Raw genomic sequence first — 22,392 nt, 5'->3', positions numbered from 1 at the left:
AGAGTAGTATTAACCAAGGCATACCAAAGTAAAGTACAACTGTACTCAAGTACAGTACTAAATGTACTATGTACTGTTCTGGGAAGAGGAGAGTGGTCAGATTCCCTGAATAAATCAGATTTTTCACATTAATTTATTTTTGTGTGAGTTTAATATGGTTAGATCTCTATTCTTGTGTAGTATTCAACAATAAATTGTGTGTGAGAGCAAAGAGAAAGAGCAAACGAGCAAGCAAACAAGCAGTCATAAGACAAGCGGAGAAAATAAGTTGCACAACTTGGATCAAGATAAATTTGTATCCGATTTATATCTGAGTTCCCCTCCTTATTTGACGAGGACAGTGCTGAATGGGAGCTCCTGTTCTCTCGCTTAACACAGTTTCACCCTTGATGAATTCCAAAAAGGGCAAAGGGAATTCAGCTGGAGGTGAGCTGGTCCCAGCAAACACACGAGGCTCCTCGTCACATGCCTCCAATTTACATTCATTAGCACACAATGTGGAAATGACACAAATGCTCTTTTTCTGTATGGTCAGTACATGACCACTGACTCCCACCCAAGACGCTGTTAAAGGTGGGGGGACTGTAACATTGGGCTGAATCATACAACTTAAACAGTTAGCAGTTACCACATGTTTGCTTCTACCTCCTTGTGACATTAGCTGTTACTGATCAGACACACAAGTTCTATCACACTGGTGCAGATGTAAAGGGCTGAAAGTGACAATAATACCCATTGTTTTTTTTTAAAGATATTTCTGGGACTTTTTGTGCCTTTATTTGATAGGACAGTTGAAGACAGACAGAAGTGGGGGGGTTAGACATGCAGCAAAGGGCAGCAGGTTGGAATCAAACCAGGGCCACTGCAATAAGTATTAGGCTATTAAAAGTTTTTTAATTAATGTGTTTAAAATATCAAAAGAAGGGTGGAAAATTCACATCACAAGTTGTCAGAGCCCAAGATGACAAGCCCAACCAATGGTCCAAAACCAAAATTTACTTTGCATGTTCTGAAACAGAAAAATACCAAACCTTCATATTTAAGAAGCCATAAACCTGCTCCATGTTTTTGAGAAATTACTTCACAATTAAACCCATGAAGTGTAAAAGAAAGGATGGTACCAGGCACAGGAGATTACAGCAACCTTATCTAAACAAAAGAACAAACATGTCTGTCCAAAAAGAGACGAAAACCAGGTGTGTTTGAAAAGGTCTTTGCAAAAAAAAAACCTCCTTTCTATAGTTTAGGTGCAAATACATCATCCCATCATTTTAAGCTGACATCTAAAGATATCAAGTTGCTACAAGGTGTGTGTGTGTAGGTGTGTGTGTAGGTGTGCTTGAGGGCTATCCAGCTGTGAGAACAGATCCGCCCATTCATCGAAAGCGCCCGGGGGTCGCACAGCCTCTGGTTTGAGATGGACCAGCCTGTCGTCCAATGAAAGCGCGTCAGAGCGTGACTCACCCCCTCCCGTTTCCAATGGAAGCGCGGCGGAGAGGCGGGCCGCAGGAAGCACACTTGGTTGAATGGCCATTGAAGCAGCGATCAGCGGTAAATATGTTATGATGCCACGCTCCGAACAGACACCGAGCGGATTGTCCGAAGCTGCGGGAGGGCACTCTGGCACCGGGTAGACGCTTGATGAAATGCTGCCGCTGTACGGCCGCGGATTGCCTGTGCGCGGAGCCTGCCTGCAAATCAAACCAGGGGTCGCTCTCTGGGGATTTGAGCAGTGATGGACAGCTGTTGGTCAGGGATAAATTGACCGTGCGGTAACACAGACTACACCATGGACCAAGGAGCTGTGTTTTGTGGCTGCCAGAGGAGGAGGAGGAGGAGGAGCGGCTGAGTTTTCTCCTCCGCTTCGATCAGCGCAAGTGTGCCAGAGAATCGTGATGATGCTTTTTGGCCAAACGTGAGGCTCCCACCGCCGTCCGGGCTGCAACGTGTGCTCAATACAGGTGCATCAAGACTGGACGGGACTAAACAGACGCCGCCAACATGGGATTCACCTTTTTCTTCTCCTCCACCTCCGTCTCTTCTGACCACACCGTTCACACGAATACAGGAAGCATGTCCGCAGATGTAACGGGTTCACAGCGTAACTGATGGTGTTGCGCTATGATCTCTGGGGACTATCTGAGTTGTGTAATGGTTTTATTGCATCTTCAGCGCGCGCTGACGTGCAGCCTCTCCATGGATGGTAGTTAATTGGGCCCAATGATGTAGAGCCAAATCCACCTGGATCTAATTCCCTCCTCTCGTGGCGGAACTGGCTCCCCTGTGACTTTTGCGCATGTTCAATTGTTTTTTAATTCCCACAGCTTTTCACCACTCCTGGTTATTGCTTTGGGTTATACCACCTCGGGGTTTAAAGATTTTAGAATGAATGTTTGCCTCTAAAAGTGGGAGATTAAGCCGGTGGCAGTTTGTAGTGACCAACTATGGGAAATTCAAATGACAGACATTTAATGCGCCTCATCTTTGGGACTAAATAGTTTCCTGACATTAAATTTCATCTATACAAAACTTTCCCCGCAGTGTTTGTTTGTTTAGGCACATTTCCGTTGTTGCGTGCCATTCTTCACTATGTCCAGATCAAACAGTGTCAGCCCACCCGGAGTCGGTGCGCCCGGGTTGAGGGGAGGGACCGAGCACAGATCAGCTTGGGGCGAGTCTGAGTCCGTGGCCAACGGGTGCCCATACTCTGCTAGATCCCCTCGCAAGAAGCTCACCCGGACCAACAGTCGGTGGAGGGACGAGGATGATCTGGAACACCGGCCGCCCGGGCGAGCCTCCACGACCGTCAGCAGGGTCAGCTTCAGGTCCAGGTCTGCTTGGCAGGACCATGGCGAGGAGAGCCGAGACAACAAGCGCGCGTCCCCTAAACGTCCAGACGGCGAGGTGAGACCCAAGTCTGTGGAGCTGGGTCTGGAGGAGCGGAGAGCCAAGGCGAGGACCGACGAGGAAGAGGTCATGCCCGAAGTGAACTTTTCTTTAGTTGCGTGCTGCACCAGCGTCATGCACATTTTCAAATCCAAGAAATTCCAGTCGGAAAAGTTGGAGCGGCTCTACCAGCGCTACTTTTTCCGCCTCAACCAGAGCAGTTTGACTATGCTCATGGCAGTGCTGGTGCTGGTCTTCACGGTCATGCTGGGCTTCCACTGCTCCGGTGGGACAGCGAAGCCGAGCGTAACTTATGTGGTGGTATTTTCCGTGGCCATCTTCCTCACACTCATACTTATGGTGGTCTGCAACAGAAACGGCTTCCACCAGGACCATATGTGGATTGTGTGCTACGTGGTCATCCTGTTGGTGCTGGTGATCCAGGTGATCGGAGTGTTGCTCGTGCAGCCCAGAAGTGCCTCAGAGGGGATCTGGTGGACCGTGTTCTTCATCCATGTCATCTACACTCTGCTGCCCGTCAGGATGCGCGCCGCAGTCATCACTGGAGTTATTCTTTCCGCCATCCACGTGGCCGTTTCTTGGATGTTAAACGGCATGGACAGCTTTCTGTGGAAACAGGTATGTAGAGGAATGTGTTTTGCTTCTGAAGTCTTATAATAATGTGCGCAGGGAGCCGGAATTCCACGCCTACACTGTGCGCAATAACGCACAACAGAACACGGGCATTTCCATTAAAACCTTCTGGTGCTAAACTTTTTTTTCCTCTCTCGCTGTCAAACAGCATAACAAGCAGTTGTGTCAGGTAGTGTGTTGATAAGTTGCCTGTGCTATAGCAGCGGGTCCACTGGGCAGCAGAGTTCTGTCTAGAAAAAGTTAATCACAGCAGTGGCATACACAGACTGAGACTGGGCCAGAGAGAAAATGGAAAAAGGGGCACCACCAACTCATGCAAGGTCAATCCTGTACAACAAAATGCAAACAGTGAATGTGTTCAGATGTGTACGATTCATCGCATCAAAATTACAAAGATGCACAAAAGATAAGAGAAATTGGGATGCGGCCACTAGGAGACTTTATGACTTGTTTTGAGTGTGGCCATTCAAAACAAGTTTAAATACTTCAGCCTTCAGATGCGGTCTGACCTAGATCATTTGAAGCATATGAGGCCCAAAGTTTCGTTTTTGACCGAAGGTTATTGTACTAACCAAACAGCTTTAAGGCCAACCAGAGGGTAGTGCACTTTGGCTGATCAGAGAGGCATTTGGATTAACTTAAGAGACAACTGGGCAGATCAGAGGGACATTTAGGGGATATTTGGGCAAAAATTCCCATCTGGTCTAAACGACTCTTGGGTTTTTTTAATAAGACATAAGTAAGGCATATATACAAATAGTCTACTTGGCACAATAATGTGTATCTGATGCATCTGAAGTTTTTCTTATGTAAAAAAAAAAAATCTACTGCTTCTACCTTGTTAAAAATAATCCAGAATCTATGAATATGCAAATTGTGTTCATTTCTAAAGTTTTTGTCTCATATTTCACTTTCAGTGTATTTGTATATGGTGACTTCAAGTTGCTACATCGCACTTAATAAATTGCATACTGGACCAGGTTGACTTCTAAAATATTTGTGATGTCACAAATTATGCTTGTAGGTCCCACCCCTTAAAAGCAGATTTTTACTGAGCTCAGAGAAACTTTCCACTTTCAGCAGATGAATGTGAAAACACCCTTCTAGTGTCAAACTCTGCACATACAGCATTCTGCACAGTGAAGCTCAAACATTACACTGTAGGAACCAGAAGAAAAAACAGATTGAGTGGAGGGGGGGACTTTAAGTACAAAAAGAAGAAACAACTAAGTGATACTGTTTTTTATTTTATTTCCAGTAACTTCTTGTACTGCTACAGACTGTTTCTTCAACAGACATTAAATAACTTATTTGACAAATTTAGCTTGTGATTGGTAGACAAAGACTTTGCTATGGGATATAGCTGCTGGTTGCCACGGAAACTATATCAGCTGCCTTGTTGGGCCTCAGGTTGCAGACAACTATAGGTTTGTTTAGCACAAGCACATCTATACAAACTACAGTAAGATTCTCCTTTACACACAGCGTTGGTTTAAGCTTTCTATTTCCTTTGTCTTGCTAAGTCTTAGTCCCATTTGTTTAACACAAGGGACAGTGTGCAGCTAAATATTAGACAAATTATCAGAAAAAGAAATGTGACTACAGGTGAAGCTTATCACAAAGGCTGTGACTTTCTTATATTAGACTCTTATTTGGAAGCATTTTGTCAATGAAAATCTTTAATCAGTTATATTATCTGCTGCTGCATCTCATTGTGATATATAATGGATCAGCGTTTCACTGTAGCCACACATTGTACCTCTTAGTTCATTGGGGGATGAATAGTAATTGTTAATGTTTATCTGACATTTGCAGTTTTATTTTTAACTGGGTGTATTCAACATCTGTGTAGTGGGTCTGACTCTGCATCGTGTTGTGTAGAAGGCAAGGACAGACTTCCCGGGACTGTCCTTGAGCAATTTATTCACCAACCAATGGCAACAGCAACTGTAGTTGTGAAAGAACAAAACATTCACAGGGTTTCTCTTGCAAAAATACTCTCACCAGTGCCTTCCCAAGAAAAGGGAAGAAAAAAAGAGTATGCAAAGAATAAAATGCAAATTGTATAAATGAATCTAACATACTGTATTTTCTATCAGAGAAATGAAAAATAGCCATACATAAAACCAACATACGTATAGTTGTTAAGAAACAAAACATTCACAGGGTTTCTCTTGTGTATCTCAGCGCATGTGTAACACTATGAGAAAAGTCACCAAATGCTCCATGCTAGCAAACAGTCTTAACAACACACTCTTGCTTTCCCCCAAATTAGATTTATGGATATAAAGAAATACAATAAACATAGAGATAATGCGTTCCTTCCCAAGAAAATTCCAGACACAAAGAGGAAGTAAAGTCAGCAGAAGTGCAGTCTGTAAAATAAAATGCTTGGTACTAACTAATACTTGGATGTAAAACCCATTTACTATCAACACAATTTCATAAGAACTACGAAGACATATCAACAACACATTAGAAACCTTTGAAACATGATAGTGGACATGCTAACCCACATACTTCAAAATTAAAGTCTGTGTTTCAATCCAAAAATAGCTTCCAAAATGTTTATAATATAACACTACAGCATTACCACTACCACACATTCAGCTAATATAAATCCTGCTCTTAATGTTGACCTTAAAGCGCGTTTCTAACTAGGGCTATGTGTCATATTTAGGACTAATTATTTTATTATAAAGTGAATAGCAAACTGCAGGTTAAATGTCTGAAATCAAAGCTGTTCTAATGAAGAAAAGGGTGTTTGCTCTTAGCATTGGAAATGATTGCAGATTGTTTGTTTTACTTCATCTGGACATGTAATAAGCCTACAGTGGATCGTTTCAGAGGGATATTGTTTTAATGTGCTGCTGAGTCTATGTGTTCCTCATAAAATCCAAATGCCTCGGGTTGCATTTTACAACATCAATATTACTTTCAAAACAATTCTCCAACGCTGGTGGATTTAGTCTGTAATGAAGGCGCTTACACAAATGGGTTTAATTTTCCACCATTACTTAAAGGTGCACTAAATTGCATCGTCCATTGAGTTCTACAACTTAGTATTATTAACCCCAAACTGTGCTCTCTGGCATGTGTTTCTTTGTGTGTGTGTGGGTTCTTGTCTTGTGTGTGTGTGTGTGTGTGTTTGTGTGTGTTTTGTGACTCTGTAGCTCCTCCCTCCCACCACATTGTTTTGGCTTTTCACTCAATTAACCGTTTCTATCAGGCCTTTTGCTGCTCATAAACATTTTGTCCAACAACATAGCTCTTCTAGAGTAAGCACTTCTATAAAGAATGAATATGGACATATTTGCCCGTTGGTAATGTCTTTTGCATCCAAGGACCTCCCTGAAATGAGATGGTTTAACTCGAAAGGGGTTTATCTTTTGATTATATGGACCAGTATTTGGAGATGCCTGTCCATGTGCTTTGTTGTACTTTTGGTCTGGGGCTGTTTTTCATGGTTTCAGGCCCCTTTGTTCCATTGAAGCAAAATCTTAATGCTACAGTATACAAAGATATTTTGGACAACAGTGTACTTCCAACTATGTGGCAACAGTTTGGGGAAGGCCCTTCCTGTTTCAAAGTGGCCCCTACGCACAAAGCATAGAGAAGTCCATAGAGAAATGGTTTTTCCCAGTTTGTTGTGGACCCTTCCAACACCTTTTGGGATGAATTGGAAGGCAGTGTGCAAGCCAGGCCTTATCAGAAGCAGTTTGTCTTTCAGCAGCCACATTTTCAATATTATTGTATTTAATTATATCATTAAATACATGCATCTGGCTCATGTGTGATCAATCTAGTAACAGATACTTTGAGATGATACATAGCATGTCTTGTCTTTGTCTTTAAATCTTTATTACCTAAACTGTGTACACCAGTCGGCCATATTATCATGGCACCTGTCAGTGGGCGGAATATATTAGGCAGAAAGCGAACATTTTGTCCTCAGAGTTGATGTGTTAGAAGCAGGAAAAATGGGCTGCATGAGGATTTGAGCGACTTTGGCAAGGGCCACATTGTGTGACGACTGGGTCAGAGCATCTCCAGAACTGCAGCTCTTGTGGGGTGTTCCCGGTCTGCAGAGGTCAGTACCTATCAAAAGTGGTCCGAGGAAGGAAAAAACCAGAGACAGGGTCATGGGGGGCCGAGGCTCATTGATGCAGGTGGGGAGTGAAGGCTGGCCCGTGTGGTCCGATCCAACAGACGAGCTGCTGTAGCTCAAATTGACCACCAGGGTGCCCAGGTGCTCATAATGTTATGGCTGATCGGTGTATATATTAGCAGAAGGACCTTATCCTTCCTTGTCCTGCTACAGAGTTTAGAGAAGTTACATGAGCAAACTAATTTAGCTCTGCGTATGCAAAGATAAGTTAGTAATGGATGAAATGCATGTGATACTACTCTAGCAAATACAGACCTGGTACATTAATATAGTGCAGCAAGAAAAGGGCCACAAGGGAGATGCTCCCACGTGTCTGATGGACATTGCCACACTGGCTAGAGTGGCAACAGATTATCTTCGCCAACCATGAGTGAGATATAATGTAACGTGCAGCTGCATCCAGTGGACATTAGGGGTATTGCTCTTCTTACTGAATGGAGTAAATCTCTGTAGCAAGGTTCCAAGATTTTGTGGAAAGCCCCTCCAGGCGAATGCAGGCTGTCAGCAGAATATCGTATAATGAATGCGATGTTCAGGTCGCCATAATTTGGTCATAAATATTATGTATGCCTTAAAGAGGCTGATACATGAGCTATTGAACAAAGACATGTGCTGCAGAAATTAAAGAAAGATAATGTCCCACACTATATTTGAGTCATCAGAAGTGTATCCAACTTTAGAAAGAGAACACAAAGTTGCACACCTTTCTAAAACCCAATGACAGTACAAGTCAACGACTACTCCTACTCAGTCACGTGCAAAGGAGGTGCTGAACACCAGAAAGGATGTAGGATTTCACTTTTTTCATCCTTTTGTTTCTTTTAAGAATCTAATGTTTGGTTGTGTAAGCAAAAACCAGGCTGATAGTTTAGTTTTTCTGTGTGAATGGCATGTGACCCTGCATCTATTTGTATTTTTTGTAAAAGCCACATTGTCATTTGATGTGTTGATGTGAGTGTGTGGGAACGAGCTGTTGTATTTGTTGTTCTTTCCTCACCATGCTGTTGTTTTTAGCATATCTGTTCTCTCCTGTTTACATAGGACCCGGCTTCTCTCTCAGATAGACCACTACTGTTTATGTGAGATCTTAAGATAATGCTGTTTCTTATGCATGGGCTCGTAGGAATATACAGAGTTTCCCCAAGTCTTTACAAATGCAGTGTCAGTCAGCCTTTAATAATGCACTATTTTATTAGCCTGAACAACTGAACACGAAATCACATCTACGTCTAAAACTAGGATGAGGTTTCACTTTCATTTTCAATATTGATACAGGTGTTTTGTTAGTGATACATTTCTGAGATGTCACAGAGGCAACTCTCCATCAGTTAAACTAGTAAAAATGTGTAGGAAATTTTAAGATGGACCAACTTTTTCAACTTTTTAATTGCCACTTGTACAAAAGTACTGTCACCAGTATTTTGGCAGACTTTGTACTGCAGTTCATCAAGGAGGCCTTTTTTTACTATGTGAGGGAAGCTTTCAGCTGCTTTGTCCTCATCATTGCTGAAATTCCCAGAGATAACAATGGTCCAGTGACACAAAAAAAACCTTCCCTCATTCCCACATTATTCCTTTGTCTCATCATCAATTAACCAGTATATTATCAGTCCAAACATGTCACACATTTGTTCCTTTAACAGGTAAAATTACATAAAGATTCACCTTTAGGGTGTGTTGACACAAAGATTAGTGTGGTGTGGTTTGTTTGGTCAAGTGAAAACAATACTATTTAAACTCTGGTAGCACCAGATAACAGCATGGGGTGGACTGGTTGGTGCTGGTATCAGTGTTGGAACGGGTGTGGGAACATATTATAAATAAAAAATTAATTCAGTGGGAGTTATTTATTTATTTATTATTTATTATTATTAATTTACTAATAGTTTGTTCGCAATGTAAAGTTATATAAAGTTAATAAGGGATGGAAATTGATGTGGCAGAACCAGATATTGTATTTTTTTTTTCATGCATTCTTCTGACTTCTGACCCCAGTGCCTACATTACCCACAATGCAAGTCTGCAAGTTCTAGGGTGTATTATGCTAGTAGAGGCTAATGTAGCCTTGAGCTGCTAGCCTCAAGAAGAGATGAGAGGAGCGGCAGAGGTCCGGTAACTCCACATAGATTTTTTTTATTTTCAAACTTGAAGACTAGCTCCAACCAATGCTGTATCAGATTTTTCGCAGCTTCCTCTGCAGCCACAAAAGGCTTTATACAACTTTTCTTTAAACATATGAAGTAGGTACTCCCCAACACCTGTAAACTTCTATATGTAAAATCAGTGGAGTTCTCCTTTTAAATGACCATTTGAATCCCCTTCCTCTTTCCAATTAGTGTAAAAAAAAAAAAAAGAAAAAAAAAGAGCAAGAGCAATAAAAATAGTAACCAAAAGTGAAAATTACTCTACAGTGTTTTTCCTTTCTGGTGCCACCAATTCACATCTCCTTTCCAACATGCATCACAGCAGAAAGATACGAGTAACAGTACAATTGCTCTGTCTTGTACAACACTGATCTTCAATCTAATCTGTTACTGGTTTCATTTGCCTAATCTTAACTATTCTTGCGATACGGTGGAAATGCAAACATGAGTCTGTTGAAGGAACTTTAAACTCCTGAGTTACTTCCTGAGTTAGTTTCCTGGTACTGTTTGGTTGAAAGGCCCTGCTCCCATTCTTCTCTGCCCCGCTCTCCAAATTCACAGAGGAGGGCATGTAAGCGGACCAGTCGCATTTGGCAAAATTCCAGAGGTAATAGGGTCTTTCTGCCTGTCTAATTGAATTGCCTGGTGCCTGTAATGTGTGGAAATTCAAAACAGATGTCCACATCATCTCTCCTTCTTCTAACTGCCTTCTTAAACCCATCCCTCCTGGTTCTGACCTGCTTCTAGACATGCTTTTAATTTCTCTGTGAGACTCAGCCCCTATGGCCAGACATTTAATCACTTTCCTTCCCTGTAGGACGAGCTATTTGTCCTGTGGGGCGATGAGAAAGAAGATGGCGCCCCCTCGGGAAAACTGTGTAAATTAAAATCTAAACATCAGAATTCACATCGCTGGGTTCACCTTTCATCCCTGTCCCCCGTGACATTGTGCAAATATAGAGCTATAGAGCTTCGACTGCTTTGTTTAATCATATTTTAGAATGTGAGCACCCAGAGGCTGAGGAGTGTGACAGAGGATGCTGCTGTTTTGGAGATCATATTTGAACCAAACATGGATGCAGGGCAAGCCAGAGTACCTTTCAGAAACCACTGCTGACGCATTCCCCTGTGAGTCCAGAAAACTGTGCTCAGTACTCTTGTAACTTAGCAACAGATTTTATTTCACAAACACCATCCAACTCCTCTCATTGCTTCCCTGGGAGCACCTGTGTGTCTTTTTTATTTTTATACCTCCAGGCATGGACTGCCTAGACACATCATTTTGTGTACTGGGTCAAACTGAGAGAGATAACTCGTATCGTTGCCCCCCTGGCGTGTTGTTCTACTGTTCACACAGTGTACAGGATATGTGCAATGTAAACAGAGATGCCACCAAAAAAAACGTTAAAAATACGGTTGTTTACAAGATCTTTTAAGTAGTAGCTGGTATGATCAACAAATTATTTCCTTTTCCTGCTGTTTGCTATTTTTTTTTATAAATGCTGTTGCTAGTGGCAGTTTGTGAAGACAGCTCCATGTTCCTGCATACTGTGACCGACAGAGGGTACGCTAGGACCCCTACTGCCGACTTATTTTTTTACAGCGACTAAGGAAATACATTTTTTTCTCTTTTTTTTAACATTTTATTTATCAATTTTCTTCATGCAACATTTTAAGACTACACAAAATAACATACAGTAAAGACGAAAAAATAAATGAAAAGTTAAAAAAAGGTAAAATTGAAATCACAAAAAAACCCCACTTAATTTTCTTATATGAACTTGACACTCCCATTTGGGGGAAACTAGGCTTTCTGAAGCACAGAATCACTATGACGCAATTGGTATTCAGAGTGAAGTGGCTCTGAGGAACTTCAAGTCTATACTGGGAACCTCTCTTACTATACTGGCAACAACATCTTCAGTCCCTTCACTATCACTCCAAGCCCCCAGGAAGAGCATGGGGTTATGCCACCATGAATGAATACCTAAAATAACTCAAACATTTCTTTAACATGTGTATTAATTTAGCTAAATTTTACATTTTAAGTATTTTTTTTTTAGAGCTGCCATAGAGCAGGAAGCTTTAGCTGTTGAGAGATCACACCCTCAAACAAGTTTTAACCAGGCTCCACTTCTAAATCCAAAGGACAATAGTAAGGGCAGCTGCTAATTGCATAGTGGACTGGACCTCAAGCTTCAGTCCAAGTCAAAGTAGCTACATACCCAGAAGTTACTGAAACAACAAAAGACTCCATTTATCAATTTAAGCTAAGCTGATTTACGTTGACTATCAAATCTAGTATTCTATACCATATTTGCTTTGAATTTTGAATTTAAAGTTAAAGTTAAAACCATTTTTTATATTCGCAATATGCATGACCATTGAAAGATACTTGCATTTTGCAACAACCCACACAAAATTAAGTGTGGCTTTCCATTCAAATCATACATTTAAATCCAATTACTATATAGTAATGTTAAGTTTTTATAAAATGTTCCTACTTCTTCAGAAATGACCCCTATTTACATTGTTGCACGTACTGATGAGCAGTTTGGACCTCCTGGATATATTCTGCTGCTTGCTGAAGGAACACATCTGCAGCTGCTTCACTGATGAGTCTCCCCCTCGCCCAGTTGAGGCTCCACTGCTTGGTTTCCATTCTGCCAGATGGAAACTATGAAGAAAACACACTGTAACATCGGTAGGGACCAAACACACAGCCAGGTACAGCAGCCACAGCAATGGGCGCGCCCATTAACACATGTGGTCACGACCTGTGACTATGGCTAAAGTCAGATCTTGAGCATGCTGGGAAATTTAGTTGCTGAAGTGAGTTTTCATCCATGAGGACTCTTGTACTATACTTTCCCTACAGTCTATTAACAAATTAGTGTGAAAAAGGCCATGTGTAGAATGAGCGCGTGAGATCTGTGTCGACTGGGTGAGTCCTATGCTTAGTGCTTGAGAGATGGCAGCGTTAGTCAGCTGTCATCTTTCAGCAGTTCCTGTATTTGTTATTTTCTTTTCCTCTACTTCCAGAAAAGATTGTGGGCTATAGGAGGAGTAGGGGTGTCCATTAATTATGTTTTTAAAATGTCTTTACATGTCACCAGCTTAAATAGATGCACAGGGCGGTGTTCAGATTCTAAACCAAAACCAAGGAGTTTTGTTTCTACAGTGATGTTTGAGGCTTTAGTCAAGCCATACCATTCACTTTAAAGGTAATTATATACAAAATTCACTTGCCACTAGATGCCAGGCCAAAACAATGGGCACTATGTTTGACCAGACTTCATTGACAAACCAGTCATTTTAGCTAGTAGATCAGAAAACAAACATCAAACTGGACAGAAACAAAAATAAAAACACACTAACTTGTTAGTCTTTCCACTGTTCCAACAACAATCACCAACACTGGTTTGGTCAAAATAAATCCTTAATTCACAAACGTAGATGCGAAAAACAGCAGTTTCAGTTGCTCAGTTGTACACAGAGGGGCTCACATGCATCATACGCGTGACCAGACCAGCTTTGTGAAGAAATGACAGACTGGCTGTGATAGCAACACAGGCAAAGAGAAAGTGACGTCATTTGCTCCTCAAGACGCCATTTCTCCAGTCTGTATCTTTACACAGCAAATATTTGTTTGCTGCTAAAATCTCAAATATATAACCTTTAATTACGACAAGTTCTGTACAGTGGTGCTACAATTTATCTATCTTGTAAATGTAATGAAAGGAAAAGCAATAGTTTGCGTATCTGCCCTGTGATTTAAAAACTCCAAAGTTTTATGGGTTTTTCCTTGCCCATGCTACACCCTTCTGCCAAGTTTCATGAAAATTGGGCCAGTAGTTTTTTCATAATTCTTCTGACAGACAAACAAACAAACTGCACCAAAGACATAACCTCCTTGGCGGAAGTAATAAAGAGAAAACATCCTCTCCTTGTGATGTCTGCATGTTGCTGTAATTATGAGCAGATTCTTTGACAGTGAAATTTAAAACTGATGGATAGTTTCTACATTGTTGTGTGTTTCCACCGTGGTGAGCTGAGCAACACTTGGCTGTTGGGCTTCATTGCTTAATTCTGCTCATCTGACATTCATTAACTTTAATTTGTTTGTTTGCTATGTAGGAATTCAGACTCTGTAATAGTATTTGCAGGGGGAATAATAAATAATTATGACACACATTTCTAATATGGAATTATTCGTCCAGTGAGACAATTCCTCTGAGAGCCTGCATTATAATAATGCAGTACTGCTTCTTGCTGACCTAACCAGTTCTGTTGTGATTATTATTGTTATTGCTGCTATGGTTTTATGTTATGGGAGTAAATAATCCTATTAATCTTCATAATTCTGAACAAAAGCAGGTTGTTTCTAGATGATATTTAGACTGAGTTACCATTTTGTTACCACTTCATTAGTCAGTCTGACAATAGCTACTTGTCTTTTAGTACTGAGCAGTAGGATAAAGTTGATGTATACAGAGGCACTGTTAGCGGAGTCTTGAGCAGTTAGCCAGGTGTTTATTATGTCTATTGAAGTAAGAGTGTAATTGGGAAGTGCTCAGGCCACTAGAGCTGTGCATCACTACATGTACACTTCATGTTGTGTATATAACCCTAACCCCTAGCACTTAACACAACATCCTGACCTTAACACAGGAGATTAAGAGAGTGTTTGCTGCTGGGGAGACTGGGGTCAAGTGTACCATCAGGAGGAGGATCATCATAATCCTTAATGCTGTGTGGCTGCATGGTCAGGGCCATCAGTATGTAGTGCTGGATGTCGGTTTGTCAACAGTTAATAATGAAAAAAATGGATTGTATTGGATTTAATGTCACACTATTTACCTGCAACACACCTCAACCAACCCAGCCCCTTTAGGGGGTGGTTTTTGGTTTGAACGCTGTAGTTTTTGGTCTGATTTGAGGCTGTGTTCGTTCTGAATCTATTAATGCCTTTGAGGACCTTTTAGACTGCTTGACTGCAGTGTGAGTGGACATAGCTGTGGGGGGGTTGGGTTTGGAAGGGCTAGTTGTTTGTACCGAAAGTAAATGAAGGTTATATTGGATTTACATGTAGCAACAACAATTATGCATGTGTCGAATCATTAAATCATCTTATAATTACATCCTTAGATATCACTCTTTAAAATCTTTTGTAATCTTGAAACCCAGTTATTTTATCACTGTCACTCCTGTAATTATTGTACATTTGTCAAATAAAGACCATGTACCTTGCCAGCTGTGCCTAAAAAAGCATGAGCTAAGGTAAAGTGCATCTGTTCGCACTAGTCTGTCCCTGTCATTGTTCTGAACTCAATCCAGATTTCAATCACACTTCTAATCTCTTTTCTGAAGGCAATTCCATCATCAGCTTTAAATGGATTTTGATGGTCTCTAGCGAATTCAGATGGTATCAGAATCTTACCAAGTTCATGTGTCCTGGGTCTTGATTACAGTCAGACATGGGAATGTTAATTCACGCCTCAGCCTTGTTAAGTCTGTGGTAATTTGCATTGTTAACATAACTGGATGATGACGCTTAAAGTTTTAATGTGACCCAGTGATTTGTTACTGTGAGAAAAATCTTGTATTTTTCTCAGTAAGGCATATAAGAACTAATTAAACCACTAACATATTATATTACGCAATAAATAATGTACCCAGGAAGTAAACCACTCTCGCCCACACACATTTTACTGTTAAGTCACTTTATTTTTAGAGCACATTCAAAAACCCAAACATTTAAAGAACACTTACGAATTTCTGTAAACGGAGTAGAAGAAGAGTAATTGTGCTAGAAGTGGAGCTTTCTTTGTCCATTAAAAAAAATGATGATGATGATGATTCTGTTCAAATACATAGTTTTTAGAATGAAGTCAATGCATATGACAACATGCACATTTCACTTTTCTTTACTTCACTTCTCATTGTCCTTAAAAAACCTATTAACGTTGGCTCTGGCTGCCGTCTCTGGCCTCTATAGCAACAAAGCAAACTGTAAAACACAACATCCTCCCTTACCAGTAGTCCGTTTATTAATGCATTTATATGAGAGAGTGTTTCTCTATTGAGACTGAGGACAGAGGAACATTGGGAGCTGCTTTACCTTGATGCAGGCATTTCTTTCTCATCAGTTTCTGTACAAAACTATTCACCAGCTTTCAACAATTTTGGTTTGTTTTATACATCCCAAGAGCGTGCACATCTTACATTGATGTCGCTGAGACATCAGTCTATGCTGTAAATGTCCGAAAACCTTCCGGCCACATTTTGATGCCTATAAACAACTGACTGTCCGCATGTCGTATAAAGCATTGTTGATTTTAATGGCCTTTTTCAAATTATTTGTTTTTCTCTACAGATTCATAACAGCCATAGCAGGTCTATTTTTCCACTCATTAATGGCAGAGAGGTTGCACTAAACACAGACAGCCCATTATCATATCCACGAGTGCCCAGCACAAGCATTTTAAAATCTCAAGTGTTTGCTACACGGTTGTGTGGTTCTGAGCAGTGCTGTTTCGTATACTGTATTGTTTAATTTTTTGAGCCTCATGCATTCACCAGCACTTCTCCTCAGCCTGGTCATTTGCCATTGTAGTCCCCTACAGGACCAGGTTTATTGACACTGAACTTTGTTTATTGTGTGAGGTTAACAAAGCTCTACCAGTTCTTTGATGTGCTCTCTCCAGGAGAGGAAAGCGATTATCCTTAATGAGGTGTCAGCCAATGAATCATGCTGCAGAATCAAGAAATAAAATCATTTTCAATTGTATTAAAGGGAGGGTTCACCTAAATTATAAAAAAAAACATACTTTCTGACTTAACACTAGTGATATGTAGTTTTGGTTTTATGTGACCATGAATTTTATTTGTGGTGCCAAAGTGTGCTGCGCAATTTTTCGAATTTCTTTAAAACCTGTATTACCTCCAACCAAAAACTCCTGTCACTTTTATTGTATTGGGGTGGCAACAACAGTTTCAGAGACAGATTTCTCAAAGCTTCAACAGATAAAACAGCAATTATCCACCTGGAACCACACAGAAAACATGTTTTTTGTATTTTGTGTGAATTAACTTTAGGATATCACATCTACCGTGTTCCTCCACTGTGCGGGCCCAATTATGAGCACACACTGAAAATGTCTGTTGCATATGGCTGTTGTGTTTTGAGAACTATGTGACTGCAGTTTTGGTGATTGTCTCTACAGTTTTAGGAAAGTATGTGGCATTTCTTTGGCCTCTTGGGCTCATGAAAACCTTTCCAACTCTTTGGATAATAACATTTATTGCCATCAAGATAAATTAAAGACAGTGTCCTGAAGTTTTCAGTGAAAAACACTCAGATAAATCCATCCAACAGCAGTATGTTTGTGCAAGTTTCTTATTTAGGGCAACTGCCCCTGAGCTACAGGTTCTTTTTTAAAGCCCCACTCCACTCAAAAAGCTTTCTTTTCTTCTAGCTTCACTGTACAGATTGAGTCCAGTATGCAACTTATACAAGACTTAAGACAAACTTGAAACCACCAGTGCACACACTGAGAATTAACTTTGAAGTGAAGTAGGAGACATTTTGTGTCCTTCAGGAAATCTTTAGAAATGAACAACATTTGCATATTCATAGACTGGAATAGATATGGAATTTGTAATATTGTAGAAGGAGTAGACTTAAAGGTACACTGTCGAGTCTTTGATCACTAGTAGCGCTATGGAGCGACGTTTTTATGAGTGGGTCCATGTTTTGTTTCTTCTCTTTGCGGATGATGTGATACACATTCCTGCCTGGTTTCTCACTATTCCACTGATCTACAAGTGGTGGCAATGCGCCAGCAAAGGCAGGGAAGAAGGAGGCAGCTAGCAGGTAAACGCAACATGTAAACATTTAAAACTTTTAAGCAAACTCAGCTTTGCAAGTGATTTATGAGGAAGGAGATGCACTCAACACGTTTGTTAGACCTCAAGGATAGAAACTGTCTGTTTTGGTGAGAAGCAGTGACTGTAAACATCACTTTGTTACGCCACAAGAAAACTCCACAGGGCACTTTGTTTTTTATCAGAATTTATCTACAGTCGATGTTAGCAGTACAACCAGTGACTCACTCTGGCTGTAAAGCAGGGTTTATAACAGATAGCAGGTGGATAGGTGTGAGTAATACATGAAATGTACAGTTTCATATTATTTATTAATGATATTGCTGTTGGTTCAGTGCAGTCTCTTGCACTCATATTTCATCACTGTGGCCTTGGGGAACATTATACAGCTTTGTTAATAGAATTCTTTTTTAATGACAGATGATATGATATGACAGCTTTGGCCATAGTAGAAGTGTGATAATACACTCATGATTTACTTTACTAATGTGTCCTCCATATTAGTATGTTTATCATGACATGCATGTGTAAACGTGAATGTGATATTGCTTATTGCAAAAGACACCCCATAGTGTGATAGCACAGTCTCATAACCTCAGTATTGACTCAGTTTATTTGCTATAGTGAGTGACTGTCAGGAACCTAATGGTCATTTCCCATGGTCAACCGTCTGTGGCTGCTAAATTGCCTGCTGTTGACAGCTCTTTGATATGAGGAAGACAAGCGGACGTTTTCCTGCGGTTTCTCCCATGAATTAGTCACTGATTTAATGAGAGCTGTGTCCTTTAAAAAGGTACCCTCTAAGTGTGCTGGCATCTGAAACACATATCTGTAACACAGACAAGAACAAGCACACAGGTTATTTCCTCTTGATGAATGAGAGTCCAGGACACAAAGCAGCTGAACTGCTGACTGAATGATTCAATCTGGATAGAGGTCTTTATTTATTCATCTTTTCTGTGTGTTACGTTAAATTCTTGTACCAAAACAAAGGCAAAACTCTGGACAGAATTGTCCTGGAGAAAGTTAGGTTAGGTCATTGTGATTTAAAAAGAAATGAAAAGAAAAAGGATCTAGTAGTTTCTTTCCAAGAAGAGCAGTCTAAATCACCACAGAAAAAATGCTGGTTGATTTTGCTGTACTATGATTCTATTACTGGGCACTACATCAGATTGAATTCAGTGGGTCATTGCTGTTAACTTGTGACCCAAGGGTCTAAAAATAGAGGGTGCTGTATGCTGAACAGATTTTAAAGCTCCTTGAGGCAAATTTGTGATATTAAGCTATATAAATAAAACTTAATTCAACCAGGCATCAGTAATTGGTTACTAAATCTGGCATATTTAAAAACTCATTTATGTGGTTTAGTTCTACTAGCAATAGAGCATAAAACGATGAGCTGCAGTAAGACTATTTTGACTATATTAGTCTAACTTTTTCACCCAAACACTCACCCTTCTGAGGTGAGGGGGGTGTTGGTGAGTGTTAGGAATTTTGTGGTTATATGGTTGTCTACTCTGCTCAGCATTTTGCCTAGATTTCTATTATGACAGGGCTTATAATTTGCAGGTGCATGTTCATGTCACTTTTCATAGTACTAGAAGTCCATTAAGTTCATTCAGCTGTCAAAATTCTGGGAGGTGAAGGGGGAACTGGTTGTAAGCAAGCTGCCTCTAGTGGTAATCTCTGAAATATTACGAATGCATATTTCCATTTGCTGTAATATTTTGTCTAAATATCAGCCTGCTATGTGGTCATCATGCATGATTGGTTACGAGCTAAAATGTGATGACAAGATAGTAAGTGGAGGTAAAATGAAAGGTTCAAAAACACTGCAATCGTGGCTCCAAACGGGAAATATTAGGAAGAGAAGTGTAGACCAAGAGTACCCCTTTTCTACCAAATTAGCTCTGATTCTTGAACCGGTTCATTTCAGGATTCAAGGACAGTCAACAATAAATAATCTTCTCATTAGGAATAAACCTGCCTCCTGCATGAACTGTCTGTAGCTAAACAGGGTCAGTCTACACTACTGTATTTTAATGGTGGTCATAATCGTTGTACTTGAAGAGCCTAATATTAGGCTCTCAGAGGTGATACACGGTATAAAAAGTTTGATAAACGCTGAACTAGACCACGCAAATTAGTTAAAAGTGGGCATTCAGACAACCATTACTGTCAATCTCTGATTTTAAACTCTCCATGCTAGGACCAAAGCACCTTGTGTTTTATTCACATTGATAAAGTAGCTCATTGCAGATGTGGGATGTTCAGGTTGGTCCTAAGTGCAGTTATTGTTAGTATTTCTTCTGCTGTGCATTTTTAGACATCCAGTTGTCATTTGTAGGCAGCATGTCTTGCTACTCCATTGAAAAAACTTCCCTTACAGTTTTACAGAGTTACATTAGTGTATACAACTATGGTCCAGTAGTCAGAGTTCACATTCTGCATTCCTGTGCTAGATTATTGTTCTGCATGGTGATAACTCTAACAAGGCAATTGTTTCACAGTGAGTCGGTAGGAGAGACTTCCAGAAACATATAGTTTTCTTATCATTTACAGATTCTTCTTATTGCTTGTTGTCTTGTTGCTGTGCAACCAAATAGTTTCCTAGAAGATTGTGCCCTTTTCCTAGAAGAGTCCTAATGTGGCAGTAGGCATGACTACTCAAGTGTTTGTATGTGCATGTTGTCAGAAGTGTAAATTCAGTGACCTGCCAGCCTGGGGAACTAGTACTTTTTTTATTGTTTTTTTTTTGTGGTCCATTTCTGTCCACAGCTGGAGTGACCTCATAGACCAAGACTTCAGTCCAAAGTAAACTTCTTGACCTGTAACATTTAGCTGGAGAGAAGAACAAAGAGTGGTGGTTTAAAAATAGCAACAACTAAGTAATGTGTTTTAATGTAACCCAGCTTAAAATGAGGACAATGTGCAACATCCATTTTTATTAGGTGAGTGCCCCTTTCTGCCGGTTGCATAGGGGATGTTTTCGTCCCCCATCTCGCAGGCTTACCTCATAATCAATGAATCAGAGGCACTCAATGAAAAGAGACAGCAAATCTGTGCGTCGGTCGAGGCTGAAGCTGCAGCTGGAACAGGAATCAGATCCCATGTTAAACCTCATGAATACAACTTGTATTCTGATGTGTATGTCTCCATCCTCATGTGTAAAATCATACATCTATGATATCCGGGGAAACAGTTAGTCCCTATCTCCTGGCTGGATTTACTGTGTTGTTCACCATCCACCTGGCCATATGCTTCCAGAGCCTCTGATTGGAAAGAGTACATCCTTGCCAACGTTACATTTTTCACTTGTCCTGTGATCCAGCTGCATTTGTAATGTTTAACGCTCTTAGTTTGGTAATTATTTATAGCATGTCAATGTCATAAAGCACAGTTATAAATACCATATGTTGACCATGTGCCAATCAATGTTTGACTATGTGTGATGGGAAAGGCTTGCATTTACACCAATGCTTAGTTACACAAAAATAGATCCCTTAAAGCAGGATTAATTGTTTTTGAGCTCTTCGGGGCAGAGGAACAAGCTGTAAAAACAATATTGGCACTGATCACCTCATAAAGTTGATATGGTGAACACATTAACAGACCGTTGTCTATTCACCCAGAAATTGTAAAGCAACATTATCATTCATTTGGAGTTGTGTTTTGTCCGTATGTGAATGTGCCCATGGTCACTCTCTTTTTATCTCTTTAGCTCAAAATCTCTGCCTCTATCTGCTTAAGGTTCCTCTGTGTTCACCAGATAGTCGCAAACTTTGCCAGTGTGCTGCTGGAAGTGTGGCTGATGAGAGCAGTGAGCGTGAACCATACAGGAAAACCAAAAAAATGAGCTGAAAGATGATAAAAGGTTCTGTGGAGCTGCAGAGTTGGTAATAATGTTCTGTGGGTTTGTCGCAGTGGGCGACTACTTTCACATTTGAAACAGCTGTTTGACCCCTTGTTAACATAGGCTACGGAAATTGAGTAGTGTAGCTAAAAAGTGATATCCAACCCACTCGCCACCTGTATGCACGATAGGTAGTGTCGCTCTTCGTGTAGCAAAATGACTGTGGTCATTTTGAATTTGTGTCACCTGCAACAAGAATCTAATAGTTTTCATGGTGGGAAAACAAGATAAAAAATGTTCATAGTAACTTTTCTGTCTCTGCTGTCCATCTATGTTCTGAGTATTTCTACTGCCTGTATCCGTGCCAGCATGAAACTTCCTTTGAACATACAGGATGGATCTGTGGCTTCTCAACCTAAAGAAATCATATGCACTTCTCTCTTCTGCACAACTGTGTTTAAAGAGGAAGGTGTATTATTACAAATTACAAAAAAGAAAATTACTCAAAATTGTTTAAGTATTCTAATACCAAAACATTTTGTGACCATTTGCAACTATTCCTTTCTTCAGATAGTGCTGGTGAAAAGCCCTGATCTGAGTTAAGCACGTATGCAGTGCACAAAGTGTGCTTGCATGCACAGCAACATAGTTCGCCTCACAGGCTGCCTTTGTCAAGGTGGCACGAAGAGTCCATTGAGCCCATTATCTGCCATTATGTTAATTGTGGAAAGTAATTCCATTATCATTAGTAATGAATGCAAATCTATTGTCCTTTTGTCAGGTCATTGATGGGGGGGGGG

General features: G+C 40.5%; 1 protein-coding gene across 1 annotated transcript in view; it reads left to right on the top strand.

The window, feature by feature from the left end:
• The first annotated feature begins 2,589 nt into the window (after positions 1-2,589).
• Positions 2,590-22,392, top strand: part of adcy5 (adenylate cyclase 5) — a 90,049-nt gene continuing 70,246 nt past the window's right edge. The window contains exon 1 of the mRNA XM_035676316.1: positions 2,590-3,525. Within this exon, the coding sequence (XP_035532209.1) occupies positions 2,590-3,525 (936 nt within the window). The remainder of the gene's footprint in view (positions 3,526-22,392) is intronic.

The sequence above is a fragment of the Morone saxatilis genome, unplaced genomic scaffold (assembly GCF_004916995.1).
Source record: "Morone saxatilis isolate NCDOM2014 unplaced genomic scaffold, NCSU_SB_2.0 Contig5, whole genome shotgun sequence".
Classification (NCBI taxonomy): domain Eukaryota; kingdom Metazoa; phylum Chordata; class Actinopteri; family Moronidae; genus Morone; species Morone saxatilis.
Note: the sequence above shows the minus strand (reverse complement) of the source record. Positions and strands in the feature narration are given on the sequence as shown.